The sequence below is a fragment of the Ahaetulla prasina genome, chromosome 6 (assembly GCF_028640845.1).
Source record: "Ahaetulla prasina isolate Xishuangbanna chromosome 6, ASM2864084v1, whole genome shotgun sequence".
NCBI classification, from domain to species: domain Eukaryota; kingdom Metazoa; phylum Chordata; class Lepidosauria; order Squamata; family Colubridae; genus Ahaetulla; species Ahaetulla prasina.
Genome location: NC_080544.1, coordinates 17,300,350 through 17,324,847, shown reverse-complemented (window position 1 = coordinate 17,324,847; position 24,498 = coordinate 17,300,350). Strand labels below are relative to the sequence as shown.

The 24,498-nt window shown below is 40.2% G+C and overlaps 1 protein-coding gene across 29 annotated transcripts in view; it reads right to left on the bottom strand.

Moving 5' to 3' along the window:
- SORBS1 (sorbin and SH3 domain containing 1) overlaps positions 1 to 24,498 on the bottom strand; it is a 160,178-nt gene that overhangs the window by 38,247 nt on the left and 97,433 nt on the right. For 19 of the 29 annotated variants that reach the window (XM_058188979.1, XM_058188971.1, XM_058188960.1 and 16 more), the window contains 5 exons: positions 18,973 to 19,020; positions 18,663 to 18,783; positions 15,062 to 15,182; positions 10,557 to 10,640; positions 399 to 464 (listed from right to left, as the gene is read on the bottom strand). In XM_058188979.1, the coding sequence (XP_058044962.1) occupies positions 399 to 464; positions 10,557 to 10,640; positions 15,062 to 15,182; positions 18,663 to 18,783; positions 18,973 to 19,020 (440 nt within the window). The remainder of the gene's footprint in view (positions 1 to 398; positions 465 to 10,556; positions 10,641 to 15,061; positions 15,183 to 18,662; positions 18,784 to 18,972; positions 19,021 to 24,498) is intronic. The other 10 variants (XM_058188958.1, XM_058188967.1, XM_058188957.1 and 7 more) reach the window with 4 other exon arrangements.

Genomic DNA, 24,498 nt, shown 5'->3' with positions numbered 1-24,498 from the left:
AAAGGCTGAAGAATTGTCCAATGCTTTTCATAAGAAACTATGCCCTACACAGGACAACATTCGAATACTTCCTACGTCTTCAGATATGGTTTATAGAAGGTTCACTGCTGAAATTTTCAAGATCAATTTTCTCCTAATTTTTTTGAATTAGAAAATAAATTTAAAATGCATTCATACTAGAAAAAATTACTACATGTCACAAAATATAAAATATGCTCTGATCTAGCCAAGATTACAATATTTTGGGGGATGCGGTCCATCACGCACACACACATATATATATATACATAGGTTCAATTAAATTCAAAGCACTCCAATTCAAACACTGCTACATAGGAAAGATAAGCTCTAATATACACACACACAACTATATTGCATACATTATATATTCAAATTACCTTTCTATCCTCTCTAGTAAGGATAGAGCAATCTCCAGGAGTATAATCCCATATCTTTTTTGGAGGCTGATGGAAAGCAGAGGAGGAAATGAGGAAATGAAGATAAAGAAAGACATCACAGAGAATATGGAAACTCAACTAGTGCAGAAAGAGTATATTGGGGGGGAACTGTGTCAACATCGGAAATAAAAAGTGAAAAGAAAGAGAAAGTAAACAACCTGCTCTCGAGAACAACCACAGATTATAGCAAGGAAAACTGTGCGGCCTTGTTCTGGTTCGTTTGAAGCAACGGCTTTATAACTATTACGAATCTCTATGGTCCTCATAGGAACAGTAGTTTTAACAAATACAGTTTGGTAATCATTTCATAAAAGATAATTTTTTTTCCAAAAGAAAAGCAAACAAGTATGTCTATACCACGTATACCCTGTTTCACCAAAAATAAGACCTCCCCGGATAATAAGCCCAATCGGGCTTTTGAGTACATGCGCTAAAATAAGCCCCCCCTCTCCGAAAATAAGCCCTCCCCGAAAATATTTAAATGCATGCGCAGCCAGTCCCTACCATTTCCTCTGGTTAGGGTTAGGGAGACAGAGCTGGAAATCAGGTAAGATGGCAAGAGGAACCCCATCTTGCTCCACGCGCCCTAAAATAAGAGTTCCTCGAAAATAAGGCCAAGCGCTTATTTCGGGGTTCAAAAAAGTATAAGACAGGGTCTTATTTTCGGGGAAACACAGTATGTCTGCACGATGTATAGTTGTACAATGTACAGTATAGTTCTATTCTTCCGTATTCTTCGCCAATAGTTTGCCTACTATCTTACACAAGTTATCCTCTATGATTCAAAGAATCTCATTCAGAGATGGATAAGATGCCATCAACGTATTAAAAAATCCCAGAGACATTAGGGTTCAAAGTTTCTGACTTGTAATATTTGGAAGGCTTAAGAGAAAAAATATAATTATACAGAAACAGGATAAGTTCTATGCAACCCCCAGAAAATCAGGCAGGACAGGAGATCATAATGCCCTTAGTGCTTTGTTCTACTATGATCTTCAGGGAGAAGGAGTTTGTCTATATCAATTCTTGAATATGACAATGATTGACCCTGTTTCCCCAAAAATAAGACCCAACCGCAAAATAAGACCTAGCATGATTTTTCAGGATGCTCGTAATAGAAGCCCTACCCCCAAAATAAGCCCCAGTTAAGATTGTCAGCCAGATGGATGCATTTAGTACCGTATTTTCCCCAAAATAAGCCCTTACCAGAAAATAAGCCCTAATGCATCTCAAAAATTAATGTAAGACCCTGTCTTATTTTCAGGGAAACACAGTTATCAACTATCAAAAAGTATTTTCCCAACTTCCTCTCTCATAAGGCCTTTCAAAAATATCTTGCAGAAATCTTGCAAATTGGGTCAAAGAAACAAAACTTGCAAATATGTAGCTTATTCATTGAACAATTGCTCAAAAAAACTCCAGTCAGAAGTATCCAGGCTAGTTGGTAGATGCTCAAAACAACTATGAAATCATCATATCATATTTAAAATATCACTTCATTACTTTTCAGTTAAAACAATAATCTGATTAAAAATTCTAATAATAGCTAGTTATTACACAGTGAATTAACACTGGATTCTCTAAAAGCCTGATTTTTTCCCCCAAGAAATGAATATTTAGTACTACAAATCTATATCTATAATTTACCATAGATATTTGGAAAAGTTAGAGATAGCTTTCAGCTCTTGATCTCTTCTCCCTTCTAGGTTTTGGACCATCTGGATAAATTGATACAGTATAATGAATGGGAAAATAAAGGATTGTACAGATTTAAGGATGAAGCAGTTATTTCTGGTGGAAGTATTTAATAGAATTGGTTTTGAAATTCTCTGAATAATCAGATCTTGGGTTGTCTCCCATCTTATTTGAAAGTTGAATCTTTTCTCCATAAGCTTTACCAAATCCCATCCATTGCTACCATTAAATTTTTTGATGAATTGTTCTAATACTTACTGAAGTCTTTACAATCTACTGTTATACTACTACTGTAAAAATCTTGTGTGTGTTTGTAACATTCAAGTGCATCATAGGGAAACAATTTTTGAAGCAGGTACTTCAAATGGGTTAATTTACAGCATCCAAAATCCAGGATCTATTATTCCTATGCAGTGGTGAAATCCAATTTTTTTTACTAGTGGTTCTGTGGGTATGGCTTGGTGGGCATGGCAGGGGAAGGATACTGCAAAATGCCCATTCCCTCCCCACTCTTGGGGAAAAGATATTGCAAAATCTCCATTCCCATCCCACTCTGGGGCCACCAGAGGTGGCATTTGCCAGTTCTCCGAACTACTTAAAATTTCCGCTACCGGTTCTCCGAACTGCTCAAAATTTCCACTACCGATTCTCCAGAACCTGTCAGAACTTGCTGGATTTCACCCCTGTTCCTATGGAATTGTAATATGGAAAAGTTGTAACCCGTCCAACTACTGCAGTCAGCTGCAGTCATGTGATCATCACTTCCATTGCCAGCTTTGCACAAGGAAAATCAATGGGGAAGCCAGCAGGAAGTTGGATATTCTAGGCAAGCAGACAGGTAAGGGGTTTCTGCCAGGTGGGGAAGGAGGGGCTGTACGGAGGGATGATGTGGGGGTTGGAGGTGCATAGCAGTGATACACAGATTGGTTAGTGTTGGGAAGGTCCACAAGTGATAGCAAAGTAAATATCTCTGAAAACTCGCATCAAATTATGATATTTTAGATTTTTTCTTGAAAGTAGAAAACATTCTGGGAAAGGATTAGGGATTTATAAATTGGCATAAAATTCATGAAAGTCATAAAAAATCAACCCAAAAGATATTCTCACTTGGATTTTTTTTTCTTTCGATCTATATGTGTGCTTCATGTCAGTATTAACTCTCGGACAACTACCTGTACAAGTCCCTGCAGTTTTCTTGACAAGGTTTTGCAGAAGTGGTTTGCCATTACCTCCTTTCTAGGGCTGAGATAAAATGACCGGCCCAACATCATCCAGCTGGCTTGGTGTATAAAGTGGGATTAGAACTCATGATCTCCCAGCTTCTAACCTGGTGCCTTATCCACTACACCGAATTAGTTTTCCCCACATATTTTCTAAAATTACATAATATGTAATAGTTGTCCATGGAAGTAAATATAATCATTGATAGATTTTACCACTTCCAGTTGGCATTCAGTTATTCATTTTGCCTCAACAGTTTTAAGTTATGAATTTTACTGTTGGAGTAACTTTGTGCAATAGATTATCAACTTTATTATTGAAAATATCAGAAAACCAAAGTATATCTTTGTTGGGTCAATCATATTTAAAAGTGTATGAAATTATTTTGGATGAGGAATCAACCCAAGAACAAAGAGCTTTGAGAAACTATACATTGGATAGTTTTATTCAAATCTATTTTCTATTTCTTAATTACATTAGCAAAGCTTTTCCCACAGTTTACATTGCTGTAGACCAGAGGTCTTCAAACTTGGCAGCTTTAAGACTTGTGGACAGCACAGCTGGCTGGGGAAGTTGAAGTCCACAAGTCTTAAAGCTGCCAAGTTTGAAGACCTCTGGTGCAGACAAATATCCTTTTGGATAGAATGAACAAATATGAATGTTTGAAGTTTTTTGTTCTCCAATTTGTTTATTTTTCTTTCAGTCAATTTATATGGTTGCCCATCTGGCAAGAGTCACTACGGGTCACTAGCGTATATTAAAAACTCAAATATAACCAAATGAAAATGAGTATTTCAAATGCAATGGTTGACAGTTCCCTGAGTTCTCCTTTGCCTCTTCAGAAGACAGGAACAATATGTGTCACCCTTCAGGCATTTGGCACTTTACCAAGTTCTCCAGAGTTTGAAAAGGTAAAATCAACAGGCTCCTTCATTGTTTTCAGTGACAGCCCTGGAAGCCATCTTTGGCATTGGGCCTTCAGGCCTGCCACATTTACCACTGTGGAAAACTGGGAGGGGGGACTGTATGGAGCATGGGTGATACATAGTCCTAATAACATTCCTTTCTCAGAGAGTCAAGGACATCTTGCCCTGCACCTGGAGTGATGTGACTGGGAGGCATCTCCAGTTGGGACAGTGCATTGATTGGACCATGTGATGGACATGTGGGTGCAGAGGAGGGGACTTGGACTTTCTTTTGGGTGGGAAAAGCCTGGAAGCTTTCAGATTCAGGTTTTCCCAGACCTGCCAATATGACATCTCTAATAAAATGGAACTTTGAGGAACTTCTAGCCTTGGATTCTTCTTTCATTGGGGGTGTTACTTGGAACCCTGATGCTTCAGGCATTTGGCAAGTTCTCCAGAGTTTGAAAAGGTAAAATCAACAGGCTCCTTCATTGTTTTTTGATACAATTCATTCAGACATAAGAGATTTAGCCTCATTAAAATAATAGAATTTCCATCAGTCTCAATCTGGAGTTCTGCACCTTCAACCTGCCCTCAGATTTTCCAGGTGGAATATACAGTGTAGAGAATTTTTACAAGTTGTTTATGAAATATAAAGTTAAATAGAATAGAATAGAATAGAATAGAATAGAATAGAATAGAATAGAATAGAATAGAATAGAATAGAATAGAATAGAATTCTTTATTGACCAAGTGTGATTGGACACACAAGGAATTTCTCTTGGTGCATATGCTCTCAGTGTACATAAAAGAAAAGATATTTCTACCCAGTTTCTTCTAGGAGGTTAAAAAGGGTCTTATACAGAGGACCATTTCATCTTATAATTTGGCTTTCCTAAACAACCTATGTTCTTATGTAGACTAATTCAGTTACATTCAGTTAAAATATCCAAATACTATTACTTTGTTCCTTGAACAATAGGAATCCTTCTGCACAGCAGTATAGAATTTTACATATAGTGAAGAAAACTACTCAGTTTATACCAAAGTGCTTGAAACGGTAAAGAGAAGCTGAGCTTTGGCAGGTATCTTTCAGCGATACAGTAATATGGGTGATATTTTTGCACAGCAACACATGGACTGAGAAAGCTGGTGGGGAGTGTCTACGGTAGTGGCCAAAACTGTGGAAACCTTTTTGGAAAAAGTGTATTTTCTAAAACTAGCTAATAACACCACTTTTTTTTGGGAGTAGTAATACCATAAAATTATATATCAACGGAAAGATAATTTAATCAAGAATGTAATGCAATAACGTGTAATGCAAAATCCTTTATGAAGGATTTGCTATTAGAATAGCAGTTACAGTTTAAAGAAGAAAAGGGAAACACGTAGAAAAAACGAGATATACAAAAAATATCACCATGTCAGTTAATACTTAGTTGGATAACCTTTAGCATGAATTACGGCCTTACAACATCTTCCCATGGAGTGAACCAAGTCTTTTAGTTCTGCAGCTGTAATCATGTGAAACCAAGATTGAAGGATGGCTTCTATTAACTGGGTTTTATTGCTGGGTTGCTTCTGACAAGTTTTATTTATTTATTTATTTATTTATTTATTTATTTATTTATTTATTTATTTATTTATTTATTTTGTCACAACAATATATGTAAGTATCATACAAAAAGATTATATAGTATATAAACATATATATGAGTAAATATTAGGAGGTATAAGCATACATATATATAGGAAGAAGAAAAGAAAAACAATAGGACAGGAACGGTAGGCACGTTTGTGTGCTTATGCACGCTCCTTATGGTCCTCTTAGAAATGGGGTGAGGTCAATAGTAGAAAGTTTTTGGTTAAAGCTTTTAGGATTATGGGAAGAGACCACAGAGTCAGGTAAAGTATTCCAAGCACTGATGATTTTGTTACAGAAGTCATATTTTCTGCAATCTAGATTAAAGCGGTTGACATTAAGTTTAAATCTATTGGTTGCTCTTGTATTATTGCAATTAAAGCTGAAGTAGTCTTTAACAGGAAGGACATTACAATAGATGATTCTATGAGTTAAACTTAGGTCTTGTCGAAGGCGACAGAGTTCCAAGTTTTCTAAGCCTAGGATTTCAAGTCTGGTGGGATAAGGTATTTTGCTGTTTTCAGAGGAATGGAGAACTCTTCTTGTAAAATATTTCTGGACACGTTCAATTGTACTGATGTCAGAGATGTGGTGAGGGTTCCAAACAGGCGAGCTGTATTCTAGAATTGGTCTAGCAAATGTTTTATATGCTCTGGTTAGTAGTGTAGTGTTTTTGGAAAAGAAGCTACGCAAGATTAGGTTTACAACTCTTAGAGCCTTTTTTGCTATGTAGTTGCAGTGGGCTTTGGCACCTAGATCATTTGACATGAAAACTCCAAGGTCTTTAACGGGATGGGGGTCATCTGTAAGGTAATGTCCATCAAGTATGTATTTAGTGTTTGGGTTCTTTTTTCCTATGTGTAAGACTGAGCATTTGCTGGTTGAGATTTGGAGTTGCCAAGTTTTAGACCAAGCGGTTAGATGATCAAGGTCTTTTTGAATGATAGATGTATTGTCTGTGGTGTTAAATAGTTTGACATCGTCAGCAAAGAGAACACAATTACTTGAGATATGGTCACAAAGATCATTAATGTATAGTATGAAAAGTGTTGGACCAAGGACGCTGCCTTGAGGAACGCCACTCTTGATAGGAACAGGATTTGATAGAGCATTGCCAATTTTGACCACTTGTTGTCTGTTAGACAGAAAAGCAGATATCCATTTGTGAAGGGGTCCTGAAATGCCATAGGATTTTAGTTTTAGGAGAAGTTTATTGTGTACTACTGAGTCAAAAGCTTTGCAGAAGTCTATGTAGATTGCATCTATTGTTTTGCCTTGATCAAGATTTGTAGTCCATATGTTTTTACAGTGGAGAAGTTGTAAGTTGCACGATAATTTTTTCCTGAAACCAAATTGTTTATTGGAGAGTAGGTTGTTAGTTTCTAAGTGTGAGGTAATGGATTGGTTGATGATTAATTCCGTGACTTTGCAGGTGACGCAGCACAGATTGGTCTGTAATTTTTGACTAAGCTGGGGTCTCCTTTTTTGAAGATAGGGATGACCGTGGCTAGTGACCAAAGTTTGGGAAGGGAACTGGTCGTGAAAGCTTTGTCAAAGATTATGCTTAGGGATTCTGCTATATTAGTGGAAAGTTTTTTTAAGAAGTATGCACATAGTCCATCGGGTTTCTTTAGTCAGCTTCATAGTTTTTCAATTGGGTGAAGGTCTGGGCTATTTCCAGGCCATTCCAGCAGTGGAATATGATTATCTTGACGCCCCCCAAAAAAGTGGTGTTATTAGCCATCAAACCTCAAAAATACTCTTTTCCCAAAAGGTTTCCACAATTTTGGCCACTACTGTATGTGTGAACTTAATCTGCATTAAGACTCACGGCTGTGACTGAAATATACCTCTTCATGCTGTATATAAGGCATTCACTAAGGAGCATTTTACTGCTACAAAGGTATTATTTCAAGCCTCAACTGAACTCCAGCCTTGTCATATGCACCTTGGACTCCCATCTCCGCTTCCCTAACTCTGTACTGCTTATCTCCTGCAAGGTTTACTTGGATTTTTTTGATGCTGGAGTGATGCTCAACCTTACTCTTTTCTGGCTGTTACTGTCCTTAAGCTGTAAAGTGGGGGGCGGGGGGAAATGCTCTGTTGTATATCTATCAAAACCCACTTGGAATGCTGCGTCTACTTCCGGGCATCACATTTTAGAAAGAATTTAGAGACACAATCAAAGATAATAAAGGTGATCAGAGAATAAATAGAAAACTCAATTGTGCAAGATGAACTATGAGAATGGGGTATGTTTAGAGGAGACAAAACTGGATGTTACAGTATTCTTCAAATACCTAGAATAATGTCACATAGAAAAATCCAGTACATTTCTAATCTTAGAGTGCAGATTGTGGGAGTTGAATAGCAGAAAAATGCTTCTACAAGGGTAGTCCATCAATGGGATCCTGAACTTTCATTTGTTGAAGTAATGGCTGGATATATTTGCTTGGGATGCTCTACTTTCAACTGCTACAATGGGCAGTAGATTTGACCAAGAGGTCCTCTCCAATTATACGACTCTGAGATTCTATTCTTATGCAGAAATAAAATCTGAGAAAGCAAGTGAAGCTTTTTTTGGTTTTGCAATGGTACTGACTTTGAACAAAAGAATAGACGAGAGAGCAGTAAAGTTAGAGTTGTCCACAACTCTAATGAATGCTGGATTAGCACTTATTGTCAAACCCAGCTTTTCAAATATTCAGTTGCCACTTCCATCTTTCTGCTGCATAAAATGTTCTCCGTTTGCTAAGTACTAGCTTTCTGTTGTTCAAAAAGCTACTTGTGGCTCTTGAAGGCAATGTGACTATTATCCTTTGTCAAAAAGCAATAGTGATGCCATGTGCCATGGCTGATGATGGAGCTGGGGAATGGGGTGTTTCAAGGAATGCTGTTAGCTATAATTCGACTCAGCCATTCATTTTCAAGCCTTATGCCTCATCATAGTGAGTAATCTGACATAATTTTCCACTGATCTCAGGGATGTATTTCTGCCCCTCCCGATTGAAAATTCAATTTCACCATTCTTCAAAAGTAACAAATGGATTTTCTGGACAGAAGGAATTCCAAATCTGGTTTCATTTTATTTACATTTACTTAAAAATAAGGCAATAGGATATCCAGACAGCACTTGCTAAAAGTCTCTTCTTTGAGGGAATGACATTGAGAGAGCCCTAAAGACAGGGGTGGGCTTCAAAAATTTTAGCAAGGGGTTCTCTGCCTGGTTGCTGGCTGGGTGTAGCCATGGTGGGCGTGGCCTAGTCGGCCCCCTGCACCATGGGGGGGGGGATGTCATTTTTTCCCTCCCCGGGCTCAGGAGGCTTTTCTCGAGCCTTTGGGAGGACAAAAACAGCCTTCCCAGGCTCTGGAGGCCCTCTGGAGGCCATTTCTAGCCTTCCTGAACTAATGATAGGTCCGTTTTTCACCTTCCCCGAGCCTCCGTGCGTGCCTTGCACTTACCTGCATCCAAAATGGGCCGCGTGGGGATTCCTGGGAGGAATGGGGTGGGTGGAGTCAGCCAGGAGTGGGATTTGGGAGTTCTCCAAACTGTACAGAATCTCAGCTAGAGGTTCTCCTAGAACCCCTACAAACCCCCAGCAGCCCACCCCTGCCTGGAAATAAGCCTTCTTAGAAAGGGCCTCACCTTAAATGGATATCTGATCTTCCACTTTATTGCTCAGACCAATTCATAAAAATATTAGTCAATTAAGAAAGGTAAAAACAAACGCTTGCCTTACTTGAAAATCTTATCCATGCATTGCCCAATACCAATTCCACAAATAAAAACAAACACCAAGTAAAGGAACCAAATACCTCCATTTGGTCAAAGAATCAATACGAATTAACTAAGCCTCCCAGTCTGATTTATACAGAACACTACATGTGTTTACTTGTGTTGCTCTTTTGACAAAAAAATCCTTTATAAACTTTATAAAACCCAGTAAGATATGAGATAAAGGAGGAATTAAGCCCAGATTGCACTGGGTGACTCTGGGACAACCAATGTCTTAGCCCAGCTCTGTGTACACCACTTTCAGCTTCATAAAAAGAAAGGCAGTAAATCAACAATTAAATTTCATCAAATAACGTTTTCAACTATTCAACTGCCTTTTGGAAGAAACCTTTAATTGGTACATTTTCCTTTGAAACATAATCCCACATAAAATCCATGCAGTCCTCTCATATAAGGCCTTCTATAACCAACAATTTCATTCAACACAAGATAAAAAATGAGAACTTCAAAATGAGGATACTTTCTGATATTCTCCCTTCCGACTTGCTAGCGAAAACAAAATCTGAAAAGCGTACGAGTTGGAAAAACAAGGTAACTGAATTTACTCCTCATGGTTGTAGAATCAAATTACAGCTTGAAATGAAAATTCTAGAAGACCTATAGAAAACATCCATAGTATCTTATAGTTACAAATTTGTTGATATTCCTTCAGTTTGACTTTCAAAATCTGGCCTGCATGATTTTCCCAAAAGATAAATAACACACACTATAGCTATAACAATATAATTAAGTTGGCTAAACCAGGATGAGTTAATTTTTGTTCCATTATGCATACAAGTGGAAAAGACAGTGATCCATAACAAAATCTTATTTATTAATGCTTGGGACTATCAACTTACCGGTTTCCCAAACTCCAATTCCGAAAAGAATTTATACCAAGGCTCATTCTTTAAATCTATCTCTTCTGGGCTTATATCCCGAGGCTAAAGAGTTGGTAATATAAGAATGGAAGAAAGAGAAGGACAATATTATGCAAAGAATGCATAGGAAGACTGTTAAAGGTGCCACATTCTGTAAGTTTTTTCAATAGTTTCCTAGTTATCAAACCGGAAGGTTACACCCATAATTTTAATAACAATTTGCAATCTTACTCATACTTCACTGGGAATAGGTTTAGTTACACTCATTTCTAAGTAAACAAAAAATGGGAGTGCATTGCTGTCATTAAAGAAAGGTATTTCCTGACAAAAAATAACCTCTCCATATATTTGTGTTATTTTTCTAAAACAGGAAAAGCAATAAAGAGATATCAGAATAACAGTGTTGGAAGGGACCTAATCTCTTCTTAAAAACTTCCAGTGTTGGAGCATTCACAACTTTTGGAAGCAAATTGTTCCACTGATTAATTGTTCTATCTATCAGAAAATTTCTTCTTAGTTCTAGGTGGGTTGTCTCTTTGCTTAGTTTCCATCCATTGCTTCTTGTCCTGCCCTCAGGTGCTTTGGAAAATAGGTTGATTCCCTCTTCTTTGTGACAGCCCCTGAGATATTGGAACATTGCTATCATGTCACCCCTGGTCCTTCTTTTCATTAAACAAATAAATAATCAGTTCTTGCATATTTAACTTCAATGTACAGTTCAAGTTACATAATCACTTCCTTCACAGGCTAAGCAAAAAAATAATAATGACTGGAATATTATGAATTGTCAACAGTAACATGAGTGGAGGAATCTACATGACATGTCCTTCTACAAATACAACACGTGGACAAAGTCCAAAATTCCATCTCTAATCTCCAAAGCACTTTACCTGAAATAGTCAAGATTTCTATTTCCTCAGCTGCTGGATAATATCATTCTCTGAACATGATCCATTTTTTACTCCAGTCCCACTGCAACCTATTACCTTATTTATATAGAGTATGGCATCTTTAACAGCACATAAGGTAAGTGAGAAGGCCAGTCTCAAAAATAGCACATGAAAAGGTAAAACTCTACACCAGGGGTGGGGAACTATGGCCATTTAATGACTTTTACGACCGTGCTGGCTCAGGAATTCTGGGAGTTGAAGCTCACAAGTCATAAAGGGGCCATTGTTCCCCACCTCTGCTCTACACCATATAGCTGGCAAAGGAATTCTGGGACTTGGGAGTCCACATTGCCATGGTTGGGAAATCTTGCTCCACACTAATGAGGGTACATTTAGACAGCAGATGGGTTAATGGTGAAGTTGGGTGAATTTCCTAAAAAAGAGAGTGAAAAGCTTCTACTCTAAGAAATTGCTAACATTTCATGCATGATTGTGGGTTAAGAATTCAAATAACAATCAAGAATGGTATATCTAAGAACTGGATATACCAGGAACAATATGACAGTTAAGAAGGAGTCATATTTTGCTACTGTATTCCATGTTAAGGAAAAAATATAAAATTAATGACATGCAGTTCTTAGAATCACTGTACAAGAAATAAAGAATACATGAAACCATTCTTAAGACACAGCCTTGGTATATAAGATACAGTGCAACCAACCCAGAATATGTACAAATGTCTTTTGTTTCCATATCACACTCATAATTAACCTGATTATCAATTCCAATTCCAAGATGCTCTTCACAAGAACTACTACCAAGCTAGCTACACCAAATTCTACTCCTGGATACTTCCTTAGAAAAATGCTTCACATTTGTTTGTTAAATTAAATTCTGTTAACATTTAAATTCCTAAGAAACAATTCAAAATATCATCTGGAGTGTAGTTTGTGTCTTGTAGCAGCCCTGTTCAAATTTGTTCTACCAGGAAATTTGTTAAATATTCTCTCCATGTTGTTATCCAGGTAAAATACATGTTGAAAATAGTCACCCAAGATTTAAAGGCTTGGGTAGCCACATGTGACAACCTCCTTCACTTTAACAAGAAATATTTTTTAAGGAAATCTGGATTCAAAATGCTTATCTAGGTCATATTTAACTAGCTTGTTAATTCAGATTCAACAGGGAATTTTGCCAGATGCTTAACTGAAATCAGTGTTATTATGCCCACAGCATTCCCACAATTTATTAAGGTTAGCCAATAAAAACAGATGCCAAATTTGTTCTTGACAACTCTGTCACTGCATCATAGTGATATATATTTAGTGACTGCATCTAATTTCACTCTTCCAAACCATTCTGTTTTTTAACATTCCCCTTGGTCACCAAATTACAGTCAATTAAGGAAACTAGTCTAGTGGCCAGGTTGCAGGGGCAATAAATCACAGATTTATTACTCGTGTTTTAAAATACAGCCGAGCTTTTTTAATAGGATTTTTTAAAGCCACCAACTTTCTGGTAGAGTTTTTTCATAGGATTTTCAAATCTGAGATTTGTTTTACTGATCGCACAAATTTCTAAATGACCTTGTTCTTTAAAAGTAGCTCGCATTTAGAAGCCGTGGCATACATAGAAAGATCATACAAGGCTTTAAGAATATATTTTTAATCCAATCTTCACAAACTTTGGACTGGCTTATTAACAGCCCATCTAACCATCTGAGTCAACTCCTCCTTCTCTTACAGCTTGCTGTATGTACAGAGAGCTTTAGGAAATAAAATCTGTTCAAGATCTTTTTAAGAAGTGCACATTGATCACAAGTCCAGTGATGGGTTTCAAATTTTTTTTACTACCGGTTCTGTGGGTGTGGCTTGGTGGGCGTGGCATGGCTTGCTGAGTATGGCAGGGGAAAGATACTGTAAAATCTCCATTCCTTCCCCAATCCAGGGGAAGGTTACTGCAAAATCCCCATTTCCTCCCAATCAGCTGGGACTTGGGAGGCAGAGGATAGCTGGGGCGGGGCCAGTCAGAATTTTTACTACTAGTTCTCCGAACTATTCAAAATTTCTGCTACCGATTCTCCAGAACTGGTTAGAACCTGCTGAAACCCACCTCTGGTAATGTCTCTTGTAAAATACTAACAGAGAAAGAGGGAAAATATCCTTCCATCTTATATGAAGGTGAACAGTGAGAGAGGAAATAATGTTTTATTCCCCAGTAGTTTGGCTGCTGTAGCCAGAGGAGAAAGGGGAAAAAAATATATCATCCCTTCCAGTGGTGAAATGTAAAATTTGTTACTACCGGTTCTGTGGGCGTGGCTTGGGTAATTTAACTGGGTGGTTGTGGCCAACTTTTTTTTTTTACTTTTAAAAGCATTTTTTCTACAACCTCTTTGGCCAAAAAAATTCTTTTAAAAGGCTCCTCTGACAATCCCAGTTGAGTTGCCTGATCGTCAGAGGCTTTTCTTTTCTTTTAAAGGCATTTTCTTTTGCCTTTAAAAAAAAAAAGCCCCTGACGATCAGGCAACTCAGCTGGGATCATCAGAGGAGCCTTTTAAAAGAATTTTTTCTACAATCTCTTCCACTGAAGAGGTTTAAAAGCCTCTGACGATCCCAGCTGAGCCGCGCGATCATCAGAGGCTTTTTAAAAAAACTTTTAAAATCATCTTTTTCGGCCGAAGAAAAAATGCTTTTAAAAGTAAAAAAAAAACCTCTGATGATTGCGCAGCTCAGCTGGGCATGGTGGGGGAAGGGATTTTTGCTATTGGTTCTCCAAACCACCCGCTGCCATCGCTACTGGATCAGGTGATCCGGTCCGAACCGGGAACATTTCACCCCTGATCCTTTTCCCTTCCATCCATTCAGGAAAAACTGGATAGTTGATTTATTTGTGGTCTGGGATCCTGCAGCAAAAAAAAAAAAAGTTGGCACAAAAGAGAGGAAGTCTTCCCTTATTCACAGGGAAATGGAGAAACAGCAGTATTTCCATTATCTGAATGGCAATGATATTTACAGATAATTTACCTGTTAGCACAAGGAGCGCTAGTTTTTCCCCCTCAATAGGAGAGGGGCTGGGTTGAAGGCTGGTTCCTACCTGTTTGCCAGTGTGCAAACTGGCTCTCCCTCTTCTTCCTTCCTGCCCTTGCCAATTGTGATGAAGTAGTGACTCAATAAGGCAGGGGTCTCCAAACCTTGGTCCCTTTAAGACTAGTGGACTTCAACTCCCAGAGTCCTTCAGCCAGCAAAGCTTAGAGGGAGTCTTAAAGGGACCAAGGTTGGAGACCCCTGCAATAAGGAATGGAGTGCAGCAGGGCTGCACTCCACTCATTCAGAATACAGTGGAAGGTAATCAATCCCATGAAGGCCTATCAAGCATTGCCCTTCAATCTGCAGTCTCCACATAGGAACAAGGCTTCTCAGATTGTTCCCAAGGGGAGAACTTCACACAATTCCTCAGATTAGGCCTCTCTAACTCTAAAACCACGACCACTTGGCCAGTTTCTCTGCAGGCTTTCAAGGAGATACTACTTCAGGCAGGAACCAAATCCACAGAGCCCAATGGAAAATACGCACATAAAAGTAAAATCAAAATTACCATTACCAATGTTTCATTGTTCAGAACAGAAGACATCCCTGGACGATATTCATAAATGCTTTTAGGTTCAGCCCAGTGCTTCCTCGAGTCTATTTTTTTGTCTGGAGGCTCCCAATCATTCCTTTAAAGGAAAAAAGAAAAGAAAAATAAAGTGCAACAGTTCAGGTCACAGCAATCAACATTTTCTTTGGAAGCTGAAAAGAAAAAGAGAGAACACTTCATCCAATTTAATTCGTTTGCGGAATGGTTTTTTTCACCAATTCTCCAAACCATAGTTCTGTTTATTACAAATGCTACAAAACCACAAAGCAAAGTCTTATCAATGTCTTTTAATTTGCTAATTTATTTTCCACTCTCATTTCCATTCTCTGACAAACCCTGCTTCATGTATCGTACATGCCTTCTGCTAAGGAACATTGTAAGGCTTAGTAGATCTATTATTTACACATAGAATAACAGAGTTGGAAGAGACCTTGGAGGTCTTCTAGTCCAATCCCCTGTTTAGGCAGGAGATCCTACACCACTTCAGACAAATGGTTATCCAATCTCTTCTGAAAAACTTCCAGTGTTGGAGCATTCACAACTTCTGGAGGCAAGTTGTTCCACTGATTAATTGTTCTGTCAGGAAATTTCTCTTTAGTTCTAAGTTGCTTCTCTCCTTGATTAGTTTCCACCCATTGCTTCTTGTCTTGCCCTCAGGTGCTTTGGAGAATAGCTGAACTCCCTCTTCTTTGTGGCAACCCCTAAGATACCGGAACACTGCTATCATGTGTCCCCTAATCCTTCTTTTCATCAGACTAGACATACCCAGTTCCAGCAACCGTTCTTCATATGTTTGAGCCTTAAGTCCCCTAATCATCTTTGTTGCTCTTCTCTGCGCTCTTTTTAGAGTCTCCACATCTTTTTTACATCATGGCGACCAAAACTGAATGCAGTATTCCAAGTGTGGCCTTGCCAAGGCATTATAAAGTGGTATTAACACTTCACGTGACCTTGATTCTATCGGTCTGTTTATGCAGCCTAGAACTGTGTTGGCTTTTTTGGTAGCTGCAGCACACTGCTGGCTTGTACTATAGGTTTGTTCTTCTTTTTCATTATAAAAAGGAAATGAGTCCCTGTTCAAATAAATGCTCCTGCTATTCCCCAGAAACACCCACACACCAAAGTAATTGGCAAAGTTTGGAACCTCAGTTGAGCCAGTTCCTAATTTTTAGCTAAATGACATTTGAGACATCACTTATTTAAAATGGAGCCGAGCAGATTGCTGTCCTTCATTGCATCATTCCTAGGGTCATCCCCAAGGCATCTTTAGATTGTCTGCATCAGGGGTCTCCAACCTTGGCAACTTTAAGCCTGGCGGACTTCAACTCCCAGAAAGCATTCTGGGGCATTCTGGGAGTTGAAGTCCTCCAGGCTTAAAGTTGCCAAGGTTGGAGACCCCTGATCTACATGATAAGTCTTAGGTCAAGAGAATAATGACACTTTTTGCATGATGGAACATTTAAAGATTGTTCTTATCTACATCAGTAATTGGTTGGGGATGAGATAGGACAGTGATAGCTAACTTTTTTCTTGTCGTGTGCTGAAAGCGTGCATGCCGGCACCCATAATGCAATGCGACCCCATGTACGACCCCCCTGCTCCCCCGTGCATGCACGCATGACCCCCCTGCCCCCCGTTTTGGACCTAGCAGGCCTCCCTGGAGCCTCCTGGGCACACAAATGGGTCCTGGGGGTAGGGGTGAAATCTAAAATTTTTTCCTACCAGTTCTGTGGGCGTGGCTTAATTGGTGGGCGTGGCTTGGTGGTCAGGTGACCCAGTAGGCGTGGCCAATAATAATAAATAATAAAAATAATAAAGTATACAAAACTTGGGAGTGCACCGGTCTACCTTCTTTAAAAATAGAGGCATCAGTCTATTAATTGCCTTTTTTTGGGAGCGCACTGGTCTACCTTCTTTAAAAATAGAGGCACTGGTCTATTAGCCGCCTACAGCGCTGATCAGCTGTAGTGCAGCCCCTCGAAGCGCCGTGGCAGTCATTTAAGGCCGTTTGCAGCTATATCACCACCAAGAACTTCAGGGACAGAGAAGAGGAACAGCGAGGGTGGGCGGTGGGGGTGGGAGCAGGGATTTTTGCTACTGGTTCTCCGAACTACCCGCCTCCATCGCTACCGGATCGTGTGATCCAGTCCGAACCAGGAGCATTTCACCCCTGCTTGGGGGGGATGCCACTCCCCCCCCATACTCCATTTTGGGCCTAGTAGGCCTCCATTTTGGGCCTCCCTGCAACCTTTTGAGCCCAAAAGCAGGCCACGGGGGAGTATGTTTAGCATGCGTGTGTGTCTCCCGCATGCGCCCTGCCCGACCGCCCCCGTGCATTCCCAAAATCAGCTGGCCGGCGGGAGATGCGCGTAGGTAGAGCTGAGCTGGGCGATGGCTCACGTGCTGGCAGAAAGGGCTCCGCGTGCCAGCTGTGGCACATGTACCATAGGTTCGCCATCACGGAGATAGGATGACAATATTTAGAATTGTAAGAAATCCCTGTGCCATAGCAAACAGAACACAAGATGAACCCAAAATATTCGTACTTGGATACAAATTATATCTAAAATTTATGTGCTTACTAAAGATTACTTTCTGAATGATATAGAAAATCTAGTTTTCAATTTAGTTTATTATTTTTCCTTTTATTTTTTAAATTCTGCTCTTATTACTTTATAAGTAACTCAGGGCAGTGAACATACCAAATACTCTTTCCTCCTATTTTCCCCACAACCACCACCCTGTGAGGTAGGTTGAGCTGAGAGGGAATGACTGGCCCAAAGTCACCCAGCCGGCTTTCATGTCCAAGCCAGGACTAGAAATCATTGTTTCTTAGTTTCTAGGGCAGCATCTTAACCACCTGGCTTGTTTGTTTGTTTGCTGGCTTGTTGCATCACCCTGTTGTGGCCCGCCAGCGGCCACCAGAGCTGGCGGCAGACTCGGACAGTGAGGAGGTTGGGGAGGAACATGGGCCAGTCCTGGAGTCTGGGAAAGGCTCAGATGAGGGCTCTGCGTCAGAGGCAGAGATGAGGCCAGGGCCGTCCAACAGTTATCAGCTACCTTCGGAGTCGGAGATAAGTGGGGCTGAAGAACAGCTGAAGCCTGTTCCCGACGTGCGCATGCGCAGAGCTGCCAGGAGAAGGGAACAATTAAGGAACAGAGGTCAACTCGGGAATAAAAGCACAAGGGGATGCTGAATGGTCCCTCCCACAAGAAATAAATAGGAGTGAAAGGGGAGGGGAGTTTGCAGCAAACAATTAGTTCATTTAATTGGTGTGTTCATGACTTTCAGAGACTCTTTGTCAAGTATTTTCTTGTAAGCATTGCATTTAGAAGATATTGGCCTAGTGGCTCTCCAAGTCTGATAAGGTCCGTGGTTGTAAATTCACCTTTGAAAGACTGTTTGCCGGGACTTTGTTGGATGTGAATGAGAGGAATTCACATTAGCTTAATAAAAAGTGGGGTTTTGTAGGGACAAGGAGTCTGCTTTGTGCTTTTGTGAAGCCTAGGTCAGAACATACCGTGAGCTACTCCTTCAACTGTTCTTATGTGTGATTACCTTTCTTTAAGAGATGAAGAACGAGCGGGCAGCGGCAAGGTGGCTGATCTCTTCATTATCTTGTCTGTGTTGATGGTATCATTCTCGCTCTTGGAACGGGGCACTGAAGTTTGTGCTGTTACTGCAAAGGGATAAAGTCAGATGTGTTTGTAGGAGAACAAAGGCACCAATATTCCAAAACATGAAGGTTTGTTGTATTCTGGGTACATAATGGGTTTTTCAACTGGAGTAAGATTCATTCGGCACATCATGTAACTTTCATACAACCTTTAGCACTCATATAACTCATTTCAAATGTTCAAATACTTACCTTCTTGGCCAAAGGAATCCTGTGGAAAATATGACTCAGAATCTTCATCTGGGGGAAAAAAACATATTTTGCTATCTGTTTAGATATTCCATGATATATTTATGACTGTGGCTTCCCCATCTGCCACTTTATGAATCCAAGTGCAAATGTTATTATCATTTCTAGTAGTTTGATTAATAACAAAAACACTGCGCTCTTTATGCAAAAGCAGCCATCAGTACATTGCAAGGAATATATGGGTGAGTTATTTATACCTCCCAGAATTAAATATATCCAGTATTCGTGTATTCTTGAATGCCCGCACAGGTTTTCATGTCAGCACATTTATTGGTCCAAATACTCTTTGAAACTCTTTGAATCTGTACAGGGGAGGCCAGAAGCTGGGCTTTCTCTCTCCATAAGCAGAGGAGATATATGAAATCAATGGGGCAGCTGCATGAGATCTGGTTTACGTGTAACATTAAACCAAGATTATGAATAAACTACGGCGATGTGCTTTTTAAATAACATCAGATCAAATCAGATGAATTCAGCTATTGCATTAAACTGCATTAAACCCCTTTATCAGTATTACAGTCCAATCCTATGTACATGTCCTCAAAATTCAGTCCTAATGCATTTAACAATATATTTTGATTTACACACAGGTTCGCAGCTGTATTCATTCAAATCATATTCTAAACTATTTTTACAGAAATCATATACCTATCTATCACATCAACCTTCCCAGAAGCACAGCATTCTTTCTTAATAATAATAAAAAGGGTGTTTGGAAATAACTGGGAATGGAAAATGCAAGTTAGCATTCCAATCCCAACTTTTTAAACCAGGGGTCTCAACCTTGGCAACTTTAAGCCTGGAGGACTTCAACTCCCAGAATTCCCCAGCCAGCAAAGCTGGCTGCGGCATTCTGGGAGTTGAAGTCCTCCAGGCTTAAAGTTGCCAAGGTTGGAGACCCGTTTTAAACTGAACACCGAAAATATATTGCTAACTCCATAGGTCTTTGCCTATTCAAATTAATATTTCCCATGATCTTATATCTTGGAATTACAACTAAAATCTTTCATTTACTCTCCTACTGCCTTGTAATGATTCACATGCTCTAAATATTTTCATTTCACTAACTAAGCTTTCCGATCTGTGTATCAAAAAATCTCTAGGGAAAGATTCTTCATAATCCCTGTGAAACCTTCCAAACTCTCATGATACAAGATAATTTAGCAAATGCAGTCTACAATTAGCAAAAATACTGCCTCACATTTGAAAACATACACCGGTACTTTGCACAGCAGAGCTGATGCAAAATCAGAAAAGAATAAATTTATGGAACCTCCAGCCTGCATCTGAGCACTGAATTTTTCAGGCTAAGGAGTCATTTACAAACCACCCAGAGCAGGGGTCTCCAACCTTAGTAACTTTAAGGCTTTGCTGGCTGAGGAACTCTGGGAGTTGAAGTCCACAAACCTTAAAGTTACTAAGATTGGAGACCCCTGACCCAGAGTCACTTATAGTAGTGGCCAAAATTGTGGAAACCTTTTGGGAAAAGTGTCTTTTTGAGGTTTGTTGGCTAATAAACATCACTTTTTTTTTGGAGTTTCAAGATAATCATATTCCACTGCTGGAATGGCCTGGGAATAGCCCAGACCTTCACCCAATTGAAAATCTATGGAGCCAACTAAGGAAACTTGTTAGTCAGAAGCGACCCAGCAATAAAACCCAGTCAGCAGAAGCAATCGTTTAATCTTGGTTTCACATGATAACTGCTGCAGAATTAAAAGACTTGGTTCACTCCATGGGAAGACTTTGTAAGGCCATAATTCATGCTAAAGGTTACCCAATTAAGTATTAACTGACATGGTAATAATTTTTGTATATCTTGTTTTTTCTATGGTGATAATTTTTGTGTATTTGGTTTTTCTACATGTTTCACTTTTCTTCTTTATACTGTAACTGCTCTTCTAATAGCAAATCCTTCATAAAAGTTACTACATTACATTTTTGATTGAATTATCTTTCCATCGATATATAATTTTATGGTATTACTAAAAAAAAAGTGGTGTTATTAGCTATTTTTGGGAAATACACTTTTCCCAAAAGGTTTCCACTGTTTTGGCCACTACTGTAGGTGAGATGGACAATGTAGAAATTCGATAAATAAATAACAAAGTATAACAAATAACAAAGATCTGATCAATAAGTAATTTTTACAAACACTCCCACAGGACTGGAAGTTAAATTCCATCCTTTAGTCATTTGCTGCTGTAAAGACCACCAATCTCTCTGCTGATAGCCGCGGTGTGGCTCAGGCTGTAAGAAGCCTGTTATTAAACACAGCTGCTTGCAATTACTGCAGGCTCGAGTCCCACCAGGCCCAAGGTTGACTCAGCCTTCCATCCTTTATAAGGTAGGTAAAATGAGGACCCAGATTGTTGGGGGGGCAATAAGTTGACTTTGTATATAAATATACAAATAGGATGAGACTATTGCCTTACACAATGTAAGCCGCCCTGAGTCTTCGGAGAAGGGCTGGATATAAATGTAAATAATAATAAAAAAAAGAACCTGGCTGAGTCTCCAGACCCCCATGATCTGAAACAGTCATGCCATATAATATTCCTGTCTTTACACAAGCAAAGGAATGTGAGAAGCAGAAGCTTCTTAAAGCAATGCTAAGCAGCAGACTTAGGAATTGAGAACAATTCCACCAGGGATCCTAGCAAGGGCCTCAAGCCAAGCAATCGCAGAATGGATGTCATCTGAAATGAAAATAAAATGAGGGGCAGGCAAGGGTTGCACCTGCTTTCTGAATTCAGTGAAGCACGATCCGGGACTTGTAAAGAGGAGAGTTCTTCTCCAATACTTCTAGGATTAGTCATACAACCACAACTGGTTAGGTAACTAGACAAGTGTTTTTATTAGGCGGTACTTTATCTGAAGAAGATTATTACACAAATCTGCGGTAATACCACCGGTGCCTAGGTTCTTAGAAAACAATGCAGCATATCTTTGTCAGATTAATTTTATTTCAGTTCTGGATCAGGTAAATGACTTGTGTACAATGTGGAAACGCTGTAAAACATCTGACAACGTGTGTGCCTGACATTCTGATTAGCAAGTTATTCAAGTTTGATCAGGTGGCGATTTCTGTATATTTAATCCATAACTGGCCTGAAACTCCACCCAGGATGTTTTTCATCAGTGGCTTTTCATCAAGTTGGGAGGGGTATAATGTAAGGTGCCCTATGACTCTTCGGTACAGGAGAAAACTTACAGGAAAACTGGAGAGAGCAACCAAGAAGTCAAAAACAAAATTCAAAATGATCTTGGTAGATTTTTGTGAGAAGTGGGTTGAAAACGGCACTGAATATAAATTTAATAGCAACCAATGCAAAGTTATTCAGAGGCAAAAGAAACACAGTATGAGTGAAAAGGACATTGGAATTGCAGCTGATCACTTACAAGCTAAATATGAGTCAACACACTGGTATGACTGCTACAAAAAACAAATGCAATTTTAGGCAATATCAGTAGATGAGGACATCATATTACTTTTCAAGGATCTGAACGGGTACATTAGGTAGAAGGGGAATGGGACAATTTCCAAGACTTATTAGATCTGGCAATTTTATCTTGCTCCTAATTCATGTGGGGATGCCACTGCTAAGATCAGCTACGCCTGTTCACTCTGAAGATAAGTGAAGGAAATTCATGAAGTTGAATCTTCAGGGAAGGCTCGTGGTTGAATCTTTCCCATCCTTGAGAAGAGGGCTCAAAGCAACGGAATCCTGCAAGTGAATGGCTATGCAAATGCTACTGACAGAAGTTAAGTGGAGTTCTTGCACCAAGATTTGAATAATTTGGATGATTGGCATGTAATTAGTTGCATTTCACAGGATTAAGAAAATATTTTTTGTTGCAGCATGGGGAGTCCAAATCAGGGGTGGGCTGCTGGGGGTTCGCAGAGGTTCAGGAGAAACTCTAGCTAAGATTCTGTGCAGTTCGAAGAACCCCCAAATCCCATTCCTGGCTGGCCCCGCCCACCATGCCCCTCCCCTCCCAAAAGTCCCCACGCGGCCCGTTTTGGATGCCGGTAAGTGCAGGGTGCACGCGGAGGCCAAAAACGAGCCTACTGGAAGTTTGGGAAGGCTGGAAATGGGCCTGTTTCCGGCCTCCCGAGCCTGGGGAGGCCGTTTTCGCCCCCCCAGAGGTTTGAGGAAATTTTCCAGAGCCCGGGGAGGACAAAAACACACCCCACTCTGCTGTGGTGCAGGATGCCGATTAGGCCACACCCACCAAGCATCGGGGCAGAGAACCCCTTGCTAAAATTTTTGAAGCCCACCCCTGGTCCAAACCCTCTGTGGTAGTGGTGGGCCAGCACCCAATTTTAGATCGTCCAATATCCCACGTAATGCTACACAAATCTAGTAAGATAAGTGGCAAATTATCCAATTTTTATAGGTGGGGGAGAGGTTAAATCCCGGCTATAATCTCCAACTCTTCAGTCCTGTAACCCAGGTCTAGTATTATACAGGTAGTCCTCAAGCTCAATCCCTCCAAGACAGAGTGGCTGTGGATGCCGGCATCCCGGTACAGTCAGCTGCAGCCGCGGCTGACTGTTGGGGGCGAGTCATTGGCCCCAATGGAGAGGGTGCGCAACCTGGGTGTTCTCCTGGATGAACGGCTGTCCTTCAAAGACCATTTGACGGCCGTCTCCAGGAGAGCTTTTTACCAGGTGCGCCTGGTTCGCCAGTTGCGCCCCTTTCTAGACCGGGATGCCCTATGCACGGTCACTCATGCTCTCGTGACATCTCGTCTGGATTACTGCAATGCTCTCTACATGGGGCTCCCCTTGAGGAGCACCCGGAGGCTCCAGTTGGTCCAGAATGCGGCTGCGCGGGTGATAGAGGGAGCCTCTCGTGGCTCCCATGTGACACCTCTCCTGTGCAGACTGCACTGGCTACCTGTGGCCTTCCGGGTGCGCTTCAAGGTTTTGGTAACTATCTTCAAAGCGCTCCATGGCATAGGGCCGGGTTACTTACGGGACCGTCTGCTGCCACCGATTGCCTCTCACCGACCCGTGCGCTCTCACAGGGAAGGACTCCTCAGGGTGCCGTCGGCCAGGCAGTGCCGACTGGCGACACCCAGGGGAAGGGCCTTTTCTGTGGGGGCTCCCACCCTCTGGAACGAACTTCCCCCAGGACTTCGCCAACTTCCTGACCTTCGAACCTTTCGCCGCGAGCTTAAGACACATCTGTTTATTTGCGCAGGACTGGACTAGAATTTTAAATTTTGAATTTGGTTTTGATTGGGGTTTTATTACTTTTATTGCTATTTTAAATATTCGGCCTTATTTAATAAGTTTTTTAATTGATGTTTTATTCTGTATTTATATGTATGTTTTTTATCAGGCTGTAAACCGCCCTGAGTCCCTTGGGAGATAGGGCGGTATAAAAATGTGAATAAATAAATAAATAAATAAATAAATCTTACAACCACAACTGAGCCCAAAATTTCTGTTTTTAAGTG